This window comes from Schistocerca nitens, chromosome 8 (genome assembly GCF_023898315.1).
Source record: "Schistocerca nitens isolate TAMUIC-IGC-003100 chromosome 8, iqSchNite1.1, whole genome shotgun sequence".
In the NCBI taxonomy this organism is placed as follows: domain Eukaryota; kingdom Metazoa; phylum Arthropoda; class Insecta; order Orthoptera; family Acrididae; genus Schistocerca; species Schistocerca nitens.
Window position 1 is genome coordinate 362369776 of NC_064621.1, and position 24404 is coordinate 362394179.

General features: G+C 39.5%; 1 protein-coding gene across 1 annotated transcript in view; it reads left to right on the top strand.

The window, feature by feature from the left end:
- LOC126198475 (unconventional myosin-IXa-like) overlaps nucleotides 1-24404 on the top strand; it is a 350557-nt gene that overhangs the window by 115008 nt on the left and 211145 nt on the right. The window contains exons 8-12 of the mRNA XM_049934833.1: nucleotides 4622-4822; nucleotides 4992-5131; nucleotides 14283-14477; nucleotides 21746-21809; nucleotides 24028-24075. Of these exons, the coding sequence (XP_049790790.1) occupies nucleotides 4622-4822; nucleotides 4992-5131; nucleotides 14283-14477; nucleotides 21746-21809; nucleotides 24028-24075 (648 nt within the window). The remainder of the gene's footprint in view (nucleotides 1-4621; nucleotides 4823-4991; nucleotides 5132-14282; nucleotides 14478-21745; nucleotides 21810-24027; nucleotides 24076-24404) is intronic.

Below are 24404 nucleotides of genomic sequence, written 5' to 3' on the forward strand. Positions count from 1 at the left end.
ACTTCCGATAATGCTGTGATAAGCCATCAATTTACTATTGGAATGTATCCAACATACTAAGAACTCCATGGTACAACACGTATGTTTTAGCTCTCCTGTCAATCATAAATTAGCCACACAGAGAAAAGTCTCATCTGACCAACCACACTCTGTGGCAGCAGCCCTCACAATGCCAGAAAAAGGCATTATTGAGGTAGCTGCCAATGGATCAAGAGGAGGAGGAGAGGGTACACACAACTGTCTTAGCTTCCACTTATACTAATTTGCAATTGCTGAACCACAGCTTGTAAATGCTTCAGCCTGCTCACACAGCACCTCTTTCTCCAGCTGTTGTTGAGAATTCAAACCTGACAATACCTGCAGCTGCTCTGTCAAAGTGGCAGAAGTCTCTCCCGTAGTAGCAGCACATGTGCCTGGAGTTTTGTATAATCTAAAACTGCCATTTACAACAACAGACAAGTACAAATAGAGAAACTGTACTAAAAACACACAAACATGTATTCACTTATCCTTTTACTGTATCATCGCCCAACACCACTCAGAAAATTCGTGTACCAAATGCCCAAATCCTCTAAAAGTACTACATGCTGCTGGCACAGCCTTGGTACCTGCCAGTTCATGCCCTGACAGGTTACGGAACTTACAGTACAGTGTCGTTAAATACATTTCCATGACATTCTCTCTAAATAATGATAAGTTAATTTAACAAATGACCACCGTCAAGGTGCTGTTGATGTCTGTGCGACTTGACATGGTAAAGCCAGACAGAGAAAGTGTCGATACTGCCAGATGATTGCCATTTCCGTAGGCATTCTTCCGATGTCATCGAAGTCCTGAGGTGACAGTGAATTCTGACAGCAGTGTTGTGACCCGAGGAGCTGGGTTCGCTTTGTGTACAGGAGGCTGAGCAGGGAATGTGGGAGAGTGGTCCACAACAGGTCTGTTTAGGAGGCGGCTAGGGGGGCAAAAGTGTTCACTCTCGCTTGCCGTCGGGAGTGTGCGCTCACTGTAAAATGAGGCAATGAGATCTCATTACATAGCGGGGAGGATGCACTACCTTCAAAGGAATGACTACAGTTAGGCTCAGTGTAGCCTTACACAAACACATACCGAGCGTCTCTCCTAAGTTTCTCAGGTGCATTTTCCTAGTGCTTCAGCAGATATTTGAAATTTTGTTTTAGCAACATTTAGCTGAAGTCAGCCCAAACAAATACTGCTCATCACATCTTTTATACGACACCCATTGTTGGTACAAAATGTCTGTGTATTTCCCATTTCAAACAAAATTATTATTAAAGTTGAATCTTGTGTGCCCCTTTGGTAGAGCATTACCAAATTAGTCTAGTGTGTTATTTTTTTGTTGATATGTGTTAACAGGAACAATAAAACACACAGAATAATCAGTACTCCAGCTGTGACAGCAGCGCTTCCGCATGGTAGCAGCAGCAGCCTAGTGCAGTGATGTCGCTGCTGGAGTACTGATTATTCTGTGTGCCTTACTGTCCCATGTTAATTCACATCCATAAAAGGAATATTGCACTAGACTGGTTTGGAACCACTCTATTGAGTGGGTGTGTAAAATTCCAGTTTAAAAATAATTTGGTTTGTAACTGGAAACAAAACAATGTTTCCCATCCATGGAGGGTGTTCCCATGGAAAACATGATAAGCAATATTTGTCTGGGCTGATTCAGCTGCGTGCTGCAAAAAAGAAATTATAAATATATGCTAAAACACCAGGGAAAGTGCACCTAACGACTCTTAGGAGAGATACCTATATACTTCTGGTGCAGGGATTAAATGGAGAATAGCTGTTCTTAAATCAATCAAAGGTAGCACGATGGCTGGGTGAGGAACTTCAAAGTAAAAGTCAGACACATCAGTACCAGTTTACAACATGTCAGTGCAGACAGAGAAAATTCAGTTTACAGCAACATTACAATACCTTTCTTGCAAAGGATTATCGAAAGTTGGAAAGTGAACAGTGAGAAGCAGAGGTGCAAAAATTGAAAAAAGAGCTGTTACGTGATGTACCGAAAGAAAGAAATTGTCATATGGGAGTACAGAAATGAACATCTTAATAACATTTCCCTACATTTTCACTATGAAAATATATTTTTGTTTTTAGGAGGGACACTCAACATATGAATCTGCAGTTGAGCAGTTTAACATACTGCTTTTCTCTTTGCAAGTGTTGCACAGTTTCACTGTTTCAGTTGATGTTGACAATGTGGAAATTGAGCTACAGTTAGAACTTACAGACCTTCACTGTAATGTTGCGTGATAGGTTTCATAACAAATTTCCACGACTTTACAAATCTGTAGCTATGATTATATCAATGTTTCGATCTACATTCTTGTGTGAGCAACATTTTTCTGCAGTGAAGAGAATGAAATCTACCGACAGAAGCTCACTGACTTCAATTTAAAACTTGTCTTAGAATTAAAGTGCCCAAAAAGAGATACCAAACATCAACGCTTTGATGAATAGCAAAATAAATAATATTCAGTGACATCCTATGCTTCCGTATTTAACATGTAAATAAAGTGATAATGAAGTGTGTTTGACAGTTTAAATTTCAACCTAAAATGGCATTCTTCATAAGGGTGCATCAATCATAGGAAAAACCTTTCGTACTTAGCTGCCTCACATTGTTCACTGCATCAGAATGTTGGAAGAGATGCTTCATGTCACTGTCATTCCTCGTTAATACAACAGCCCAACAAAATAAATTTGCCATGAAATGCATTGATGAGCTACCATGGAGCAATGTATCTCCATAGAACATTACGTTACTGGCTTTAGAATTAAGACTTGTTGCAAAGCTATCTAGTCTCAATTCCTCCCTCCTCTCTGTTCCCTTCACCACTACTTTAACCACTACCTGTCACATGAGCCAGCCAGTTGCCCACTGTTTTGGCTTGAGTGTGAGCCAGCTCATATGAGCAGATCATGGAACAGGCCTAGTCTAGAGTATGCCCAGAGTAATTTGCAACACAGTGGTGAACGTAACAACATTTATTTGCCAGCATGAATTTACAAAGTTATTAGTTTGTCTCAGTGTATCAGATGGCAGTCAGACATCAGCGTTAGCCACAAAGTAGTGATGATGTGCCCCATCAGTGAGATGTGACTTCTCAGCCACAAGTTGGTGAGTGACGGCCATGTGTTGTTGTGCAGGCAGCAGCATGTGGGCGGGCAGGCACCCGGGCAGACACTGCTCATCCCGAATGTTTCTGTGGTGCACTGGAGTCCTTACATCTCAGTGCTCTTGTAGACAGCCCAACGTGATTAGGTGATAATAACCGACTCTGTGTCCAGGATTAGGCTCTGGTCATCCACCGTAGATTGACCAAGACTGCAGCAGATGTTCACGAGTTGACCAGAGGCACGCAGATGTGCCACATCTTAACCGTATGGAGATAAAAGCTTGTAGTTTATCCACAGTTTGCCCTCAGTGAAGAAAGATGGGCAGAAAACCAGTCTTCTCCTCATCTGTGGTGTCGCAGTAGGCAGCAATGGCAAACCAAGGCAGTGGTTTGCATCATCTTTTTTGTGTTTCAGTGTTGAAGTCAGCAAGAGGTAGCAGGCAGACCATCATCGATCAGATGGTCATGGTTTCAGTGAAACTTGATAGACCTTCTTCGTCATTGGTTCTTGCGACACGGACAGAATGGCAGCATGACTGGATGTGTGTGTGAGCTCTAAGAGGCTCATTATTTAAATGAGTCGAGGCATGCGTATGACACAGTGGCTGTTGGTACATTATTGAATTTACCCTTGTTTATTGGCCTCGTAAGCAAGCCTTGCCTCATTGTGGTTGCCAGCCACGGGTTATAGACTGTTGCAGTGGTGCTTGAAGTAATGGGGTGTTACTTAATACTGCCCTGTTACATAGCATTGTGGCATTTGCACATTTACTTCCTGTGCTTTGAGATTCTGTGGTAAAGCTTGCCTGGTGCCTTGTCTTCCACTACATCGGCGATATGCTGTGTTGACATTTTGATTGGCACACTAACCTCGAGCTGACCACTTCAGCTCTTAGCTCACCAGGTAGAACATTTAAAAAATGTAAGCGTTGACAGTGAAATTATTCTGTGGCGCAACAGAATGCTGTTTTCTATTACATGTGTGTATGCACCACCCATGAGTCTGCGGTAGGTAGGTAGGTAGAAATTTGGTGTTAATTTTAAATCTCTTTTATTCTGAAGACTGAAGGTTTTACATTCCTGGAACATCACTACTTGTCTGTAGTTACTTCAGAGTTTTTTCAGCATTGGTCTCATTTAACCCTTGTGTTTTAGTTGGATGTTCTTGTGAACAGACAGCACCTGTAGCTGAGTGGTCAGTGTGGCTAATTGCTATGCCCCCCCCCCCCCCCCCCCTCCCAGTCAGGTTGGAGCTTTTATCTTTTTGGTGCTGGTTGTTGTGTTTTCCTCATCATTATTTAGTCGTCATTGATGTGCAAGTAGTTGGTGTGGTGTCAATAAAAAGACTTGTACTAGGAAGTCGAACAACTGCAGGTGGGGTCTCATGGCCAAATATCATCATACAATCATTTCATTGTTTTGTGAACACTTTATTTACTTCAGTCTAAATATTTGCTTATGATCTGTTACAGTTTCGAACAATTTTGTATCAACTACGCAAATGAACACTTGCAGTACTACTTTAACCAGCACGTCTTCAAATATGAACAAGAAGAATATCGTAAGGAAGGTATTCGATGGACAAATATTGATTTTATGGATAATACGGGTTGTCTTCAGCTCATTGAAGGAAAGCCAAATGGCTTGTTGTGTGTTCTTGATGATCAATGCAAGTAAGTAAGAACAATTTTTTTTGTATTTAAGATTTCATAGTGCATTGTTATGGATTCTTGACTTGATAAATTTCGTGACACAAGAATTGGAAAGGGTTGATATTAAACATTTTTATTGTGGTCTATTCCTGAGAGTTCTTTTTATTTACAAAAAAATTTTTTTTTGTAGTTTTCCAGGAGCGACTAATGAGACATTGTTACAAAAATTCAATTCCGTTCACAAAGACAACCCATTTTATGAAATACCCCAGCGGAGAGAAGCAGCATTTATTGTAAGGCATTATGCAGGAAAAGTTAAATACCAGGCAAGTACTTTTGGGAATCCAAAATTTTTGCAATGATTTTTCTAAGAAGAATAACAGTAGTGAAAAACACTAATAATAATTAATATGTAATCCCTGTGGCGCCATTGTATTGTATTGGTCTTAATATAAACTGCACCTGAATGTAATCAACACCCTCAATTTTGACCTAAAAGGGGGGGGGGGCTAAGTGGAGAAATATTTGTCATATTACCCACTTACAAAAACTGTTCGCAATATGCTCACTCCTAATCTCATTTTTGAAATGTTTTGATGTGGATTAATTACATGCACATATCAGCGTCCAGGGCACTGGACATGTGCAGCTCATCTTAAATACTTTGGCCTGAGTCTAGTAATGTTGTGAACCATGAAGAGAGAATCACTTCACACATAAGGCTGGTTAATGGTGTTCTAATCTAGCCAGATAGAGTGTGTGTAGGATCCTCATCTTAATGCCAATCAAAATAGTGTTTTTTGCAAGCAATTTTTCAATGACTTCTCTATGACATCAAGCACCTGCAGTTTGAAGTCCTGAAGTAATGATTATGCCTGTCTTCAGTGCAGCAACAATTATGAGGCGGCCTTTAAAAGCATCTAAACATACTTATTGAGTAACATACTTGCTCTGTAATTTCAAACAGTAGGCAGCCAGACCATCATTGATTCTGTTGTCACCCAGCCCTTTTCTTGGCATATCCCTTTATGGAAATTTGCATTGGACAAAGTTTTACACTTCAGAAAAACATAGTGGAACATCTTTTCTCCATCTACACTAAATGCTAACCTCACAGTAATTATTTGTTTTTCATTTTCGGTTGTTTGTAGTGAGGTATTTTTTGCCATTCCATAGTCCACTATTTTATTGCTTGACATGTACCAAAAGATGGAACTCTCGGAAGTGTTTTAGAGGATAAGAGTATCTCTCAAAGCTGACTGTTTCTCTGTAGCACATAGAGGTCACTGTTTTTTAAGCATAAACTTGTGATACAAACCGATACACCCTCTGGATTTTGTCCGTTATGTGTATGAAATTTCCCAGGTATTTAACTGGATTATTTGTTGAGAGATAGGTATCCCATCTTCCCTTTTATCTTGTGCAAATGAAAGCACCCTAGTTTCTAGTCTAGGATATCTCCCAGCTTTGGTGACCTATGGTGTTTCCTTGATGAAATGCAGTTTACAGGTTATTCTCCAAAGTGATACAATGCTACACCATACATTTTCAGATCTATCTTTAAGATGTACCAGTTGCATAACAGATAATGGCAAGTTTGAAATTTACACACAAAATTCACTGAATTCTGGTTTGTAGGTGCTTTTCTTTCATTGTTACCACTCATTGGTGTAGACTAAATGTTATGCTTTAGAGTGTGTGTGTGTGTGTGGGGGGGGGTCTGCACCTGCAATGTTCACTACCTTAATGAAATGTCTACAGCTGAAGATTGTTACATTGCTACCTCATGCACAACAATTAATTTCCAAATACTAGTGATATTGTCTCTCCATTTAAAACTAAGGAAGTAGCATTATAGTTGAAATTTATAGAAAGGAAAATATAATGATATTTGTAGGGTTGTACAGATAAGCTGCATTCTAACTTTTCATGGCCGAATTTTGGGGGAAAAAATGCAGCTTATTTATCAGCCAGTTCAGTAGTAGAAACTGGCAGAGTTATTTATTGGTACACTGGATTTGATAATGCTTCAGTTGTCTTGTGCTTCAGTTGTCTTGTGCTTCGTCGTCTGTCCTCTGATCTTGAAAAACATGTTTTTTAAATTATTGCAGACAAAGAGACCGCCCTTTAGTTGATGTAAGCACAAGCAGTATGACGATACCTTACTATTAATTCAGGTACAGATTAAGTTTTTTAAGAATTGCATGTCTTTTGTTAATGTACACCTTATTCACATATGTTAATGTTCTACTTTCTTATGGAACCTAGAGAACACAATGAATGAATGGAAGGGTGAGAGAATGAATGTCATACCCTAGAGAAACAGAAAAGAAGAGGGTGTCGCTATCCTTGTTAAGAACTATGTTAGATTTAATGCAATTGAAATTCATGATATTTTGTTTGAGGCATGGGGTGCCCAGTACGCTGTAAAGAAAAGGACGCTGACGTCTTATTGCGCATTCTCGTAGAATGCAACCAAGCACCTCCTTACGAGCTTTTTAAAATGGGCAAGTTTTTGATAATTACTGTCCACTATATTTATTCCATGATGAGCTACATGGTGAACAATCAAATGCATCATGAATCTAATAAAATGTACTAAGAGAGAAGGCGGGTCTGCGTTGTGATTTAACCACTTCAACTCTTATTCAAAAAGGTGTCCAGTCTTGTAGCATTTTAATCTTAAACTCAATACCAAATAACATCAGAAGTTTGTGTAATAAAGCACAGTTTAATATTTGTGTTTAAGTGGTGAATATGGTGTCTTACATATGAGAGAACATATATTTTTGAAAGGATACTACTCACTAAGTAGTAGAAACTTAGAGCTCCCTCCACACCTCTCTCGCCCTCCCTCCCTCCCTCTTCCTCTCCCTCCACACCTCTCTCGCCCTCCCTCCCTCCCTCTTCCTCCCTCCCTCCCTCTTCCTCTCCCTCCACACCTCTCTCGCCCTCCCTCCCTCCCTCTTCCTCCCTCCCTCCCTCCCTCCCTCTTCCTCTCCCTCCCCCCTCTTCCTCTTCCTCTCCCTCCCTCCCTCTTCCTCTCCCTCCCTCTTCCTCTCCCTCCCTCCCTCTTCCTCTCCCTCACCTCTCTCGCCCTCCCTCTTCCTCTTCCTCTCCCTCCTCACCTCTCTCACCCTCCCTCTTCCTCTCCCTCCTCACCTCTCTCGCCCTCCCTCTTCCTCTCCCTCTCCCTCCTCCCCTCTCTCACCCTCCCTCTTCCTCTCCCTCTCCCTCCTCCCCTCTCTCGCCCACCCTCCCTCCCTCTTCCTCTCTCTCCCTCCCTCCCTCTTCCTCTCCCTCCCTCCCTCTTCCTCTCCCTCTCTCCCTCTCCCTCTCCCTCTCCCTCCCTCCCTCCCTCTCCCTCTCCCTCTCCCTCCCTCCCTCCCTCCCTCCCTCCCTCCCTCCCTCCCTCCCTCTTCCTCTCCCTCCCTCCCTCCCTCCTCCTCTCCCTCCCTCCCTCTTCCTCTCCCTCCCTCTCTCTTCCTCTCCCTCCTCCCCTCTCTCGCCCCCCCTCTCTCGCCCCCCCTCCCCCCCTCTCTCATAATCCTAGACACAAACAGTAGTGTGGCCACAAAGAACAAGAGGTTATTTATCCAGTCAAGTAAACATCAAACACAGAAACAGTACAAAAAAACAGTCGAAGAAAATCTGTGGACGGGCATTTACCATGCTGTCCTTACAAGGGTGGTTCGTTAAGCCTGGTAAATTTCTATGAAAGAATGCAACATTATCTTTGCACTTTTATGGTTGGTAAGCTTTATTATTCCAAGGATTGTATAAAGCAGGGCTTCCCAACTTGTGGTCTGCGGACCCCTTAGGGGTCTGCTGGCTCTTTCTAGGGGGTCTGCGGCCACCTTTCACCAAATCATGTAAAATAATGAGTAAAATTATTGAATAAAATTATTGAATAAAAATGTGAAAATCAAATCCATCACTATTTTTTTTCCTTATGTGTGTGTACTTTTACTTCAGGTCGTATTCCCAAGCAACCTTTGCGGTTCCTAAATGAGAACGCATACACAGTTTAGTGCCGAAGAATGCGGTTTCTCTGATCGACTGTTTCACAATAATACTTGGGTCGTTTGTGTGCCGGTTCACTGCGCTAGATGCTTTGAAATCTTTTACACATGCGCGGAGCGAGCTTTGTTGACCAGTCGCAGCACTCGCTGGCACGAATGCGCCCCCAAGCATCATTAAATGTTAAACTTGCTTTGTCAGTGCACTACCTATTTCATAAGTCGATTTTTGTCCAGTTTATTACTTCTAACATGGATCGGTGTCTGAAGTTACGATCATTGAAGAAGGGTGCAGTTTCTCCATCGCCTTCACAACAAGGGAAGTTTCCAGTTGAAATGAATGAGGAGGGAGGACGACCAAAGGAAGAAGAGTCACAAGAAGCTCCACAGCCAGATTTATTATGTGAAAATGCTGCAAGTACTCCATTGGTTGCAATATCCTGTGGAAGTGGAATAACCAAGAAGCATAAGTACAATGAAAGCTATTTAGAAATGGGCTTTATGGTGAAAAAGGAGGGTAAAGCTCAGTGTGTAATTTGTGTGCGAGTCCTTCTGGACAGTTCAATGGTTCCAGTTCAATTGTGCCGGCATTTTGAAGGTACTCACCCTTATTTCCAGGCTAAAGACATCAATTTTTTCAAAAGGAATAGTGCTGAACTTGCTGCTTCTCAGCATTGCATGAAAAATCATGTAAAAACAATTAATGAAAATTCATTAAAAGCTTCTTTCTTGGTTAGTTATTGAGTGGCAAAAACACCAAAGCTCATACCATTGCAGAAAAGCAATGATATTGTTTCTTGTATGCTAGACGAAAAGGCAGTAAAGCTTGTATCTTCGGTGCCATTATCAAACAATACTGTCAAGAGACGCATTGTTGATATGTCAAATGATGTGAAAGACACTCTTGTTTCTAGCATCGTACACAATTCATTTTCTCTGCAGATAGATGAATCCACTGCTGTTGCAGGATTAGCGATTTTATTGGCTTTTGTCCGTTATGAATACTCTGGATGTTTTGAGGAGGACCTCTTATTGTGCAGACCACTACCTGCCAACACAACAGGTGCAGAAATATTCCGTCTATTGGATGATTTTTTAAGGACTAACAAAGTTTCATGGTCTAATTGCATAGATGTGTGCGCAGATGGTGCAAAAGCTATGACGGGTCCTACAGTCAGAGCAATAACGAAAATAAAAGAAATTGCCAAGAATTACAGCAGTAGTCATTGTGCTCTCCACAGATACACTTTAGCTACAAAATATGAAACAAATGCCTGTTTCGTTCAAGAAAGTTTTAGACGAATCGATGCAAATCATTAACTACATAAAATCAAGGCAGTTGAAGTCAAGACTTTTCACAATACTGTGTGAAGATATGGGAAGCCTTCATCGTTCCCTGCTTCTCCACGCAGAAATGAGGTGGCTCTCACGTGGGAAAGCACTCTCTCGGTTGTACGAATTAAGATTGGAAGTCTTATCTTTCGTTTCGGAGCATAACACCAAATTAGCAGACCTTATTAATGACTAAAATTGGCAGTGTATACTTACCTATTTGTCAGATATTTTCTCCAAAATGAACAAAATGAATATTTCACTCCAAGGGCAAAATGAAACAAAGGTCACTGCTATCGACAAAGTTCGAGCATTCAAGAGGAAAATTAATTCTGGGTCAGAGAGTATCGGGGAGGGGGAGGTTGAGTGTTTTCCTATTCTCAAGGAGTTTTTGGAAAACAAAACTTTGGCGCTTGGGAAGAATTTGTTTCATCAAATCCTGGAACATCTTCGAAGATTGATGTCATTGTTGGAGCATTATTTCCCAACAGCTGAAGATGAGAAACTGCAGAAATATGAATGGGTGGTCAACCCATTCACTGTATCCAAAAAGCCAAACATTCTATCATCAAATGAATATGAGTTGTTGGTAGAAATTGCCACAGACCCTACTTTGAAATCAAGTTTTGACATTGACGGTTACTCACACTTTTGGATCCGTTTGCATAACAAGAAATACTACCCCCTGGTTGAAAAGGCACAACGTGTACTTCTTCCGTTTGCCACAACATACATGTGTGAATCTGGATTCTCGGTCTATGCTGCCCACAAAACTAAGTACCGAAGCTGTCTAGAAGCGGAACCAGACATCCGTCTCCAGTTGTCAAGAATTGAACCCAACTTTTCAAAATTGTGTCAACAGAAGCAGCCTCAACCATCACATTAGGATTCCATTATTATTCCTACAGACTCATCTGTAGTAAAGAAGAAAGCATTTTTCTTTGTAGTAGCTCAGTGAAAGTGCCTGAGCAATAACTCTGTAGGAATTTTGTTTCTGTCTTGTATTATTTACAAAATAATTTTTAATTGAATTCTGTTGGCATTGATATTTTTGTTACGAAAATTAAAATGATCTCTAAAGCTAATTTCTTTACTTTGTAGTATATTCCGTCCTCTCTGTTAAAAATATGGCCTGTCTATACTTCCATTACAATTACTTGCTATTACTCTGACACTATATTGTGGCAACTGGCTGCAAGCGTAAACAAATGACGACTTTTCTCATGCCACCTTGTAAAAGGTAAACCTCCTCTGCCAGAATTGTTTCCTTTGAGGAAAAACGTCTTACGTTCTGTGAAATGCTTTGTCTTCTTATATAGAAATAAGAGTATCTGTCTGTTTGTTTTCCTAATTTGCTGACTGCCACAATATAGTGTCCAAGTAGTAGTTGAAGTTGTCAGCTGTGGCTAAACTGTTGCCACGCCTTCTGCCAGTTGCCAGCTACCAAGTGACAGTACACTGTTGCAATGCCGCCTGCTAGCTGCCGGCTATGGACTGACAGCTGCCCAGTAGATACACAAAGATGTAAAAATAACTAGACTTTCCAAGCTGTTTACATGAGCACGAAAATCAATTGTGGAACTGGAAAACGGCTTTATGAAAGCAGATTTCCAGAATCGATTTTGAAGTGTTTACCTGACCAACCAAAAGCGAAACTGGGACATTGGGTTACGAAATCCGGTTTTGGAAATGTATGTAAACTGGGTGAATGTATTCCCACACATTGCACAACAGATGTCACAATAGTCCTCTAAAGGCAATTCCTTGGCCCCTTTTCTTTCGTGATGTGTTTGTATCCTGAATCATGGGTCTGCCTCTTTTCTTCACAGCCGTGTGGAATGGCCGCGCAGTCTATTGCGCCATGTCGTCGTGGACTGCGCGGCCGCTCCCACCGGAGGTTCGAGTCCTCCTTCGTGTGTGCGCGCGCGTGCCCGCGCGCGCGCGTGTGTGCGTGTGTTTGTGTGTTGTCCTTAGCGGAAGTTAAACTTAGGTTAATAGTGTGTAAGACTAAGGACTGATGACCTCAGTAGTTAGGTCCCATAGACTTTACACACATTTGAACATTTTTCTTTGGATTTCACGCAAATCCGAAAAACAAAACACACACACACACACACACACACACACACACACACACACACACACACACACACACAACTGTTATGAAATATGCATGCTCCTTACACACCAATAGCCAAACAGTGGAAGTGAACAGACCACAAGTAGCAGCTTGTCAACAGCGAACAGTTTGGACGTGAAGTTGACTGCTCTTGGAGGAAGTCAGCTCCAACGTGTGAAATGTCAATTACCAAGTAATTTTAATCAGGCTGTAGTGTGTTGAACAAAGGGAGTAAATCCACTAGCAAGTGTCTGGATACAGTGGGAATTCAAATTGGATCGTTAATTTCAAGTTGTTTTCATTTATCTCTAATCCAAATACTATTGATACTTCAGGGGGGGTGATGGGTCATTGGGAAGATGGCACTTGCATTAAGAAGCTTTCAGTTCCCATGGGTTTCGCTCTGAAATTTAAAGTTACTGTGCTCTTGACTGACTAGGGGCCCACCATGGATTTTCGACTAAAGAAGGGGGCTGCCAGCTGAAAAGGTTGGGAAGCCCTGGTATAAAGAATTTCTACCATGTACAGGTACATGGGTTGGTTGGGGGGGGGGGGGGGGGGCGTTGTTCCCAAGGAATAATCCTCATATATTACCTGGAGGGAAGGAGGAGAGCCAAAACTGGAACCAATTATGCTTCCTTGTTGGATTGTTTGGAACTTGCTTGGGCTGAAAAAAGTCAAGGTTGGCACGCAGAAAAGTGCTCTTTCACCAGGATAATTCACCATCCCACACATCAGTGATAACAATGGCGAATATGCTTGAATTGGAATTTGAACTGGTTCGTCGTCCATCCTAATCACCAGATTTAGCCCCAAGTAACTTTTCCTTGTTCCCTAACTGAAACTTTGGCTTGCTGAAAAGAAATTTTTAGGAAATGAAGACATGGTAGTTGCAATCGATGAATGTTTTGCAGAGTTTGACAGAATAATCTATTTTTCCAATGGGATGAAAAAGCTGGAGAATTGCAGGACCGAGTGTATATTTGTCAAGGAGACTGCCGAGAAGTAGGGTGAGTTATTTATGAATCAAACATTTTTCTTACTTTTTTAATAGACTTACGAAACCATAATCATATATAGAGGAGACCTCTGGTAGACAGAATCGTGCGCACCATGCCCTGTGCATAAGTCGTATGTGGCCTCTGGTCACTGATTCGCGAGTGACCAGAGTATTTCAGTGTAGAATGCCAGCGGCCTGGTGCAGTGGTGTGTATCCGGGTATTATGTACAGGGTTGTACCACACATAAAAGCTCTTAAACACAAAATATGTACATCGAATAATGAGTCTTGATCAAACTATGAAATGAGGACGAGATTAATCTTTTACCTTTGTTTTATTATTGCAGTCTGATGTTGTGGTTTAAATATGTATGAAAGCGCAGGCACTGAGTCAGTGATCCAGTATCTGATATTCTTTGATGTAATAAAATAACAGTTTCAGAAGTGGCAACCAGAGCTTGTATCACTCTCTTTAGATCATCCAGACAACTGAAAACTGAATAATGGATTTAAAACAAGTCCCAGGACAGGGATTCACACCAGCAATATAATAATATTTTTGTCAACACGACCTGTGAGGTTAATTGCATAGAGATAATTTTCTAATGAGAATAATTTTAAAATTTTTATAAATAAAAGTGCATCGAAATAGGTACAATGTAAGACTACATGTTTATATGAATGCTGTAAGAGGGACAGCCATACTGTTCATATGCATCCTCCTTTGTTTGTTTGCTATAGTTTTTTCAATATTTTGTATATCTATTTGTCCTTTGATTACTTTTCTAATTTTAAGCTGTGTTTTTGCTAAATTAATAGCATTATTCCTGGCATTCCTTAAAATACTTGAAATATGCTCAGTTTATGTTACGTTTTCTGTTTGATTACAATAGTTATACTATGGTTGTTCTGCATCGCAATATCATTCATGTATGAACGTATCCCTGGAATATGTATATAAATAAAATAATGATCGTATTACTACAAATGTAAATTAATATTTTTAGGCAGCAGAGATGAGGGAGAAGAACTTGGATCTTATGAGGCAAGATATTGTCAGTGTACTAAAAAACAGCAGTATGGCATTTGTTCGAGAACTAGTTGGTGCCGATCCAGTGGCAGTTTTTCGTTGGGCTATTGTGCGTGCTTTTTTTCGGGCCTACTTCGCATTTCATGAAGCTGGTCGGAAGCATCGACAAGCACGTGGTGAGCCCATATATAGATTATATATATTAATTCTGCTCATGTAAAAACTTTAAAATTTCTTCAGTGTTCTTAAGACTGAAGGTAGCTACACTAGATAAAAAATATCATTATTTTGTCAGTAATTAAGTCACAGATAATGGAGTGAAGACATTAGTTATCTTCTTGTGGTGATTTCAGAAGGAAGACAAACTATGTTATTATGTTTCCCTGAGTGCAGATGTATGTACTCTGCACAGAAACAGACAATAGTGATATTATTTCTCCCCCTTTCCTAGTGTGGTTCTAACCTATTAATCACTGCCATTATAAGATTTTCTTTCTGTTATAAAATGAAATGTTCATTTACATACGAATATCTCAGAATTGACAATTCACAACTCCTGGAAAAATAAACCTTTGTGACTGGTTAAAAAATTGTGCTGGACCAGGACTTAAGCCCAGGCAGTCTCAGTATTCTGATAGTCCAGTTTAAAAAGATGCTGCCATCTTTAACAATCATAGTGGCCATTTCCAGTGGCACACTGTTATTTCTGACAAAATAGGCACCACTTATTACCACCACAGGAAATGAATAGTTTTGATATTGTCAGTACTGATTTTGAAACAAGTGGTACAGAAATAGATTTTTGTATTAGTACTTAAAGAATTAGTAAACACAACCCATCACTCTGTAGTGTGTGCTAAGATGAGGGTTGATCTCATAATAGATGTTGTTCTCTGAGTAAGAATGCTGCAAGCTGATAATGGGATTTTAATGCAAAAATGGAACAAAAGCGAAAGATAAGTCTTAAATGAGGAACAGTAGGTAATCATTCGCCACCACCACCACCACCACCACCACCACCACCACTACCCATAGCTTTAAGCACTTCATATTTGGACCTTGCCGTTGGTGGGGAGGCTTGCGTGCCTCAGCGATACAGATAGCCGTACCGTAGGTACAACCACAACGGAGGGGTATCTGTTGAGAGGCCAGACAAACGTGTGGTTCCTGAAGAGGGGCAGAAGCCTTTTCAGTAGCTGCAAGGGCAACAGTCTGGATGATTGACTGATCTGGCCTTGTAACAATAACCAAAACGGCCTTGCTGTGCTGGTACTGCGAACGGCTGAAAGCAAGGGGAAACTACAGCCGTAATTTTTCCCGAGGACATGCAGCTTTACTGTATGATTAAATGATGATGGCGTCCTCTTGGGTAAAATATTCCGGAGGTAAAATAGTCCCCCATTCGGATCTCCGGGCGGGGACTACTCAAGAGGACGTCGTTATCAGGAGAAAGAAAACTGGCGTTCTACGGATCGGAGTGTGGAATGTCAGATCCCTTAATCGGGCAGGTAGGTTAGAAAATTTAAAAAGGGAAATGGATAGGTTAAAGTTAGATATAGTGGGAATTAGTGAAGTTCGGTGGCAGGAGGAACAAGACTTCTGGTCAGGTGACCACAGGGTTATAAACACAAAGTCAAATAGGGGTAATGCAGGAGTAGGTTTAATAATGAATAGGAAAATAGGAACGCGGGTAAGCTACTACAAACAGCTTAGTGAACGCATTATTGTGGCCAAGATAGATACGAAGCCCACACCTACTACAGTAGTACAAGTTTATATGCCAACTAGCTCTGCAGATGATGAAGAAATTGAAGAAATGTATGATGAAATAAAAGAAATTATTCAGATAGTGAAGGGAGACGAAAATTTAATAGTCATGGGTGACTGGAATTCGAGTGTAGGAAAAGGGAGAGATGGAGACGTAGTAGGTGAATATGGATTGGGGCTAAGAAATGAAAGAGGAAGCCGCCTGGTAGAATTTTGCACAGAGCACAACTTAATCATAGCTAACACTTGGTTTAAGAATCATGATAGAAGGTTGTATACATGGAAGAACCCTGGAGATACTAAAAGGTATCAGATAGATTATATAATGGTAAGACAGAGATTTAGGAACCAGGTTTTAAATTGTAAGACATTTCCAGGGGCAGATGTGGACTCTGACCACAATCTATTGGTTATGACCTGTAGATTAAAACTGAAGAAACTGCAAAAAGGTGGGAATTTAAGGAGATGGGACCTGGATAAACTGAAAGAACCAAAGGTTGTACAGAGTTTCAGGGAGAGCATAAGGGAACAATTGACAGGAATGGGGGAAAGAAATACAGTAGAAGAAGAATGGGTAGCTTTGAGGGATGAAGTAGTGAAGGCAGCAGAGGATCAAGTAGGTAAAAAGACGAGGGCTAGTAGAAATCCTTGGGTAACAGAAGAAATATTGAATTTAAGTGGTGAAAGGAGAAAATATAAAAATGCGTAAATGAAGCAGGCAAAAAGGAATACAAACGTCTCAAAAATGAGATCGACAGGAAGTGCAAAATGGATAAGCAGGGATGGCTAGAGGACAAATGTAAGGATGTAGAGGCTTGTCTCACTAGGGGTAAGATAGATACTGCCTACAGGAAAATTAAAGAGACCTTTGGAGAGAAGAGAACCACTTGTATGAATATCAAGAGCTCAGATGGCAACCCAGTTCTAAGCAAAGAAGGGAAGGCAGAAAGGTGGAAGGAGTATATAGAGGGTCTATACAAGGGCGATGTACTTGAGGACAATATTATGGAAATGGAAGAGGATGTAGATGAAATGGGAGATACGATACTGCGTGAAGAGTTTGACAGAGCACTGAAAGACCTGAGTCGAAACAAGGCCCCCGGAGTAGACAACATACCATTGGAACTACTGACGGCCTTGGGAGAGCCAGTCCTGACAAAACTCTACCATCTGGTGAGCAAGATGTATGAAACAGGCGAAATACCCTCCGACTTCAAGAAGAATATAATAATTCCAATCCCAAAGAAAGCAGGTGTTGACAGATGTGAAAATTACCGAACAATCAGTTTAATAAGCCACAGCTGCAAAATACTAACACGAATTCTTTACAGACGAATGGAAAAACTAGTAGAAGCCGACCTCGGGGAAGATCAGTTTGGATTCCGTATAAATACTGGAACACGTGAGGCAATACTGACCTTACGACTTATCTTAGAAGAAAGATTAAGGAAAGGCAAACCTACATTTCTAGCATTTGTAGACTTAGAGAAAGCTTTTGACAATGTTGACTGGAATACTCTCTTTCAAATTCTAAAGGTGGCAGGGGTAAAATACACGGAGCGAAAGGCTATTTACAATTTGTACAGAAACCAGATGGCAGTTATGAGTGTCGAGGGGCATGAAAGGGAAGCAGTGGTTGGGAAAGGAGTGAGACAGGGTTGTAGCCTCTCCCCGATGTTATTTAGTATGTATATTGAGCAAGCAGTAAAGGAAACAAAAGAAAAATTCGGAGTAGGTATTAAAATCCATGGAGAAGAAATAAAAACTTTGAGGTTCGTCGATGACATTGTAATTCTGTCAGAGACAGCAAAGGACTTGGAAGAGCAGTTGAACGGAATGGATGGTGTCTTGAAGGGAGGATATAAGATGAACATCAACAAAAGCAAAACGAGGATAATGGAGTGTAGTCAAATTAAATCGGGTGATGCTGAGGGGATTAGATTAGGAAATGAGACACTTTAAAGTAGTAAAGGAGTTTTGCTATTTGGGGAGCAAAATAACTGATGATGGTCGAAGTAGAGAGGATATAAAATGTAGACTGGCAATGGCAAGGAAAGCGTTTCTGAAGAAGAGAAATTTGTTAACATCGAGTATAGATTTAAGTGTCAGGAAGTCATTTCTGAAAGTATTTGTATGGAGTGTAGCCATGTATGGAAGTGAAACATGGACGGTAAATAGTTTGGACAAGAAGAGAATAGAAGCTTTCGAAATGTGGTGCAACAGAAGAATGCTGAAGATTAGATGGGTAGATCACATAACTAATGAGGAGGTACTGAATAGGATTGGGGAGAAGAGGAGTTTGTGGCACAACTTGACCAGAAGAAGGGATCGTTTGTTAGGACATGTTCTGAGGCATCAAGGGATCACCAATTTAGTATTGGAGGGCAGCGTGGAGGGTAAAAATCGTAGGGGGAGACCAAGAGATGAATACCGTATTTACTCGAATCTAAGCCGCACTCGAATCTAAGCCGCACCTAAAAAATGAGACTCGAAATAAAGGAAAAAAAAATTCCCGAATCTAAGCCGCACCTGAAATTTGAGACTCGAAATTCAAGGAGAGTGAAAAGTTTTAGGCCGCACCTCCAAATCGAAACAAAGTTGGTCCGTTGTAATATGAGACACAATTTAGGTCGAATGAATGACGATACACCTACAGTAGTTTGGTTCGAGTCGCAAGCTGAGCCGTTAAGCTTTACCATGTAACCCTTGCTATGCGTCAGGCGCTCCGTCCGTATTTATACGGGTTCCCTTCCTTTTTCACGTGCTTCATCTGGTTTGAATCGATTGCTTATTTTGCTTTGATCTGATAAGTGCCGTTTTCTTTGTTATAGGTGTTAACGTCACTCTAAGCTGAAAATGCATTACTGTACTGTGTCATGCATTGTTTGTCGCATTCTTATAGTGTGTGTTTACGGCCTGTCGCCGCTCGCGGCACGGCTTGCTTTTGTGCACACTACCGCCGCTTAAAAAAAAAAAAAAAAAAAAAAAAAAGAATCATCCCATTAGCGAAACAACGGCAAGAGACTGCTATTTGTTGTTACTTACACTGCTGCTTTCTTTGATAATGATCAACAAGAACCAAATAATAGACTGCGTATGATAGAACATGTTCTGAACGAGAGTTAGGCAAAAATTTTTCTCCGTTTGAAAATCTTTGCGGCCGCTTCTTTAGAACATCAAATTCTGCACAGAAATTAGAGTCATCTTAGATTTAAAAATCTAGTTAGTTGCCGTGCTTCATTTCTGACTGTATCACTATTAGGTATAAGAATAATACAAATATAAACATGACACGATACGTATATTCTTCCGCGTTTGCTGTTGTCTCACTCTAGTTTCGTAGTTTATTCGGCAGACAGGATTTAAATGAGATAGCAGCAAACACGAAAGAATACATGGCAAAATGTTTATGTTCGTATTATTCTTATGGCGAAGAGAATACTGTATGTGATTCACATTTCATCAGGTTTCTATTAGCAACCATCTCTTCTCACAGGTAGGAAAAAATTCAGAACGTAGAGTTGGCCATATTGACAAACATCCCAAACAGTCTTGCCAGTCGGATTTTCGTAGTACGTTGAAATTCTGCTACATTCGAAGATGAACAATACGGAATTTGTATTTACTTCGTTGAATAATGTATGAAAATGTAGTGGTTGAAACTCGGGGCGGAGAAAAAAAAGCTCGTCTTCCACCTTTTTTTAAATTTATTTACTGACGCAGAGATTTTGGCCCCAGTATTTATCTTTATGCCTACAAAGCATGACTGTGTAGCGTTACATATATTCGACGGCAGAAGTTAGTTGTGGCGGCACCTACCAACATTTTTCAGAACTTCCACTTGCTTTGCACTCGATTCTAAGCCGCAGGCGGTTTTTTGGATTACAAAAACCGGAAAAAAAGTGCGGCTTAGATTCGAGTAAATACGGTACACTAAGCAGACTCAGAAGGATGTAGGTTGCAGTAGGTACTGGGAGAAGCTTGCACAGGATAGAGTAGCATGGAGAGCTGCATCAAACCAGCCTCAGGACTGAAGACCACAACAACAACTACAACAACAACATATTTGTATTGATCCTGGATGTGTTTTAGAGTCATCTACCCACCTTCCATTAAGTTGTCTCTATCTGTTTTTGTCCTCTTAGTATCTATTCACCTGGCTTCATGCTCTATGCTTTTCATTTTTGACAGAATTAGATCTTTCACTTCTATCTGTTTCATGAACCATAAATTTGTTTTCCTGCCAGTTAGTACGTCTCTCCAATGCTTATCAAGTAGTCTTCAGTTTTTAAAAGTTTCGACATTAAAAGCAGAAATAACAGAAGTAGATAATAATAGAATTTTCAGAGGGCAACATGTTTCTCCTTTAAACATCATTTAAGAAAACAGAAATAAATTTATTCGGCAAAGAGCAAATGGAACTTGAAAACCAGAATTGTGTACATTTCATCAAACAATAAATAAATAATTCAGAATATTGTGATCATAAACCAATCAAGTGTTGTCTAAGGATTTTTCTGCCACTTATTCATCTCTTTCGCATGTGGCATTGATTAATATAATATCAAGTTGTGCCATGGTTTAGAGTCAGTATTAATGTAGGTTACTCAGATACTTATTAAACACTTAAGAAAAATGAATACCTATCGTAATCAGTTGAGCTTGTTTCACTATTTGTTTGAACTTGAGCTGAAGATCTCTGAAGTGATTTTAGTTCCTCTCTGGTGTATGAGGGGACCCCCCCCCCCTCCCTTAGTGAACATATAGGTTTATTTTTAGCTCTTTGTACAGTGTTGACAATTGTTATTTCCGCAGCATTAGAATTACTTATTCTGATGCCCATTTTAGGCACTTAAATGTAGAGGGAGGATGGTTCATGTATACTACACTGTACATTTTATAGGCTAATTGAAAATGCATCTGTTTGAATCTGACATGCTGCACTTCTGATACACTGAAAAATTTTAAGCTGTATTGATTTGAATAGATGTTGAAGCCCACATCGCACTGTTGTGACTATGTTCAGACCTCCACACACTGATGTGCATTGTGAATCATGGAAAAATAAAGGTGTAATAATATATTCAGAACATCTTAAAGTATTGTTTGTACTCATTTGTTCATTATTTACAGTTTTGGCAATCTTAGTACTCATATCCAAGTATCAATATTATAGATTATGAACACTGTGGATAATGTGTAACAAAGAATGTTGTAGGCTTATACCCATTGAAATGTGTGTGTTGGAATCAAAGGAAGAAATTTAAGTGTTATGTACAAAACAATTGTGGGAAATATATTTCTACAGATTTAAGAATGCACATTGCAACGATTAATTTTTTTTTGTCAGGCAGATTGAATGGCTCAGTGATATACTTAACTTCGTCATCAGTGGGAAAGGGTTATTCATAGATAATTTCCTTTGAGATATGGTGTTCCAAAACATTTCGTTTGTGTCAATAGTTAGCCTGTCTCAGTGTGTGTGTGTGTGATTATGTTATGCAATTAAAAACAACTTACCAGATGTCCTTAGAGGTATTTGCACTTCTTTACTGATAATTTTTTTGTTACGATGATCCTAGGAATAGATAATCTTAAATTTTCTCTACATACTGGAATGCAGTTTTGCAAAATGCTTTTCTGCTCTAAACCAATAAAAAATTTACTCTATGCACAGATGGTAGCAAACCTGGACTTCAGAACCGGTGCCGAAATCATTCTCCCAACGAAAATTTGATCAGGTAATTATTATTGTTATTGTTGTTGTTGCTATTGTTATTATGATTGATCTTGCTTTCTGAGGCTAAGTATCTTGATACATACACCATTGGTCTTCGTTCGGGCAGTTTCTTAGACTTATCAACATTCATGCATATAAATGCAGTAAGACACATCTACAGATTTAAGTGTTTTCATAGTGGGTATTGGTAGATTTTTGAGTGTGAGGTAATTTTGTTAGATAATCTTTGATAAAAGTAAAAAATCTATTTCTTTCGTGGTGGAAAGTACGTTATTTAATGAAAAACCGTGCAGTTGTTTCATGAAAGCAACTACTTTTTTAAAGACCTTAATTTTAATTTTCTCCTCTGCACAATTTTTTAAATTGATACTTCCTTTTTGACTGTCTCAAATTGATTGGCATTTCTGTGTATTATACTGTCTTTCTCTCTCCGCATTTCATATAGCATTTGTGATGTATTCATGTATGACTGTTTTCCGACCTTAATCTTTTTCCTTATGCTGTGACACGTGTAATTGAAATTAGTCAACTTAGTGTACTGCAGTTTATAAGAGGTGTTCTTACTCTCTGTCTGAACTGCAAAAACAGTTGAGCTGTTACATAACCTCATGGAAAACAACTTTCTTAAATCTTTTGGGCAATGGTAGGACCAAATGCATATATGTGGACTCATGTTGTTTCTACTTTGAAGACAACCACCACTGGTTGAACAAATTTGATACATGCACAGATTTGCAGCAAAAGTCTTTTGTCTTTTGTGTCAGATATCATACAAGACAGTTTCCAGCACAGAGTAAGAAAATGTCTGTTGCAAACTACTCTTCCACTGTCACTGAGGTGACTGATCTTGATGAACAATGGAGAAAATCCTTCAACTTAGGTTTCAGATTCCGTAGTTTGTCACATGTAGATTTCAAATCATATTGAAGATTACTGAAAATGTTTGTTGTTGAGGTTATTTGGATAAGCAGCAGCTGCATTGGACCTTGCTACATTGTCCCACCACAGTTTTCTCAGGTCCTTCAGTTCTTTATCCAGCCATGATGAACTTGATCCTGATTGTCTAACTGATATTTGCACATCTACATTTGAAAGCCTTGCTGCCACTGCTAATATCTTTTTACCTTTTCTTGTTTTGCATCCTAATCATGTCACTTGGTTTGCAATTGTTTGTGCTATTGAAATACCTAATATTTCTATGCCTTTTTCTATTTTTCTAAAGCAGATCCTGTATTGGAGTTAAATCTTTTTGAGGTATGTTAGCATATTTGATGAATATGCTGAAGGGAAAATAGAAATATAAACCAAATAAGAGCAAAAATGAGCTCACTCACATTATAAATTATTTTAATTGTGACTACGCTGATTTTGGTGTTATTAATGTAAATGAGAAATGTGTTGCCCCAAAATATTTTACCACTATAGATGCTTTCACTAACTGAATAGACAGTGGGCTTTTACGGTATCAACAGCATGTAACTGCGCCTCTACAGGTTAGTTAGTTATTTAGAATTAAAGTTTGTAGTTTATACTTGGGAAAATTACTTTTCACCTCTCACATGTTGTTGTATCACATATTTCAAGAACTTACCCACGTAGCAGAAACACAAAGAACAGTTGATAACTTTAAACAGCAAGAATTAAACTTTGTTTCATATTGTTAAATGTAGGGGGGGGGGCAGGTAAATCGGTGTAATCAGATATTTGTTAACAATTAATGTGTTAGTGTGAATCATCAGATTTTTTAATGAGATGTGGTACCAGCTTTATTCTGTAGGGTTGATTGTGACAGTAATTGTGCACGGTTACATATATGTATGTTCAAAATGGTGCCGTAGGCAGTCTGTGAGTATTGAAATTGTCCAACCCGTAACATGTGTTTGATAGATTTTGAATGCAATCTCTTGACGTAGTTGCTAAGAGCACTGAATTTTTTTCTTTAAATAAAATTGCTTTAATTTTATACTCGTTGACCATTTATTACATATTTGTGCATTATATAAAATAGATGTGTATTATAGCTTTAAGAAGTTGTTTTACCAGATGCATTTTGTGAATTGTGACAATTTTGTTAGGCTTAGAATATTTTCTCCATACAAAGTTTTTATTACTGTGACCAGTGCAACAAATGATACAGAAGAGTAAAATGTTTACATACATCTTAAAATTTGCATTTACTGGTTAAAAACATAACTGTTGTTTCTCATTTCCATGTGTAGCCACCTAGTGACACTTTCGGCAGTGAATCTCACGATTAACAGGATTGCGTAAGTGTTGTTGCTCTCCCATCATTTTAAAAATTGCACTTGATGTGTCACATCCTGCTGGTGCCCTTGTAATTACTCAGTCCAGTACTTACGCATGAATTTGTCTTTCTTCCACTTAATCTTTTGTTAACCCATTAGTTACCACAAAGCCAAGAAGCTAGACTTGTCATACAGTGTCTTTCATTTTAAGGAAATATTTTGAATAACATCTTTTTTGTGCTACATAGTAGATATGCTGCACCATAAATATCAGTTGTAAACCATTCATGTAATTATATTATGCTTGCATGATTAAAGTTTCCAACACCTCTGTAAAATAAATTGCTGTA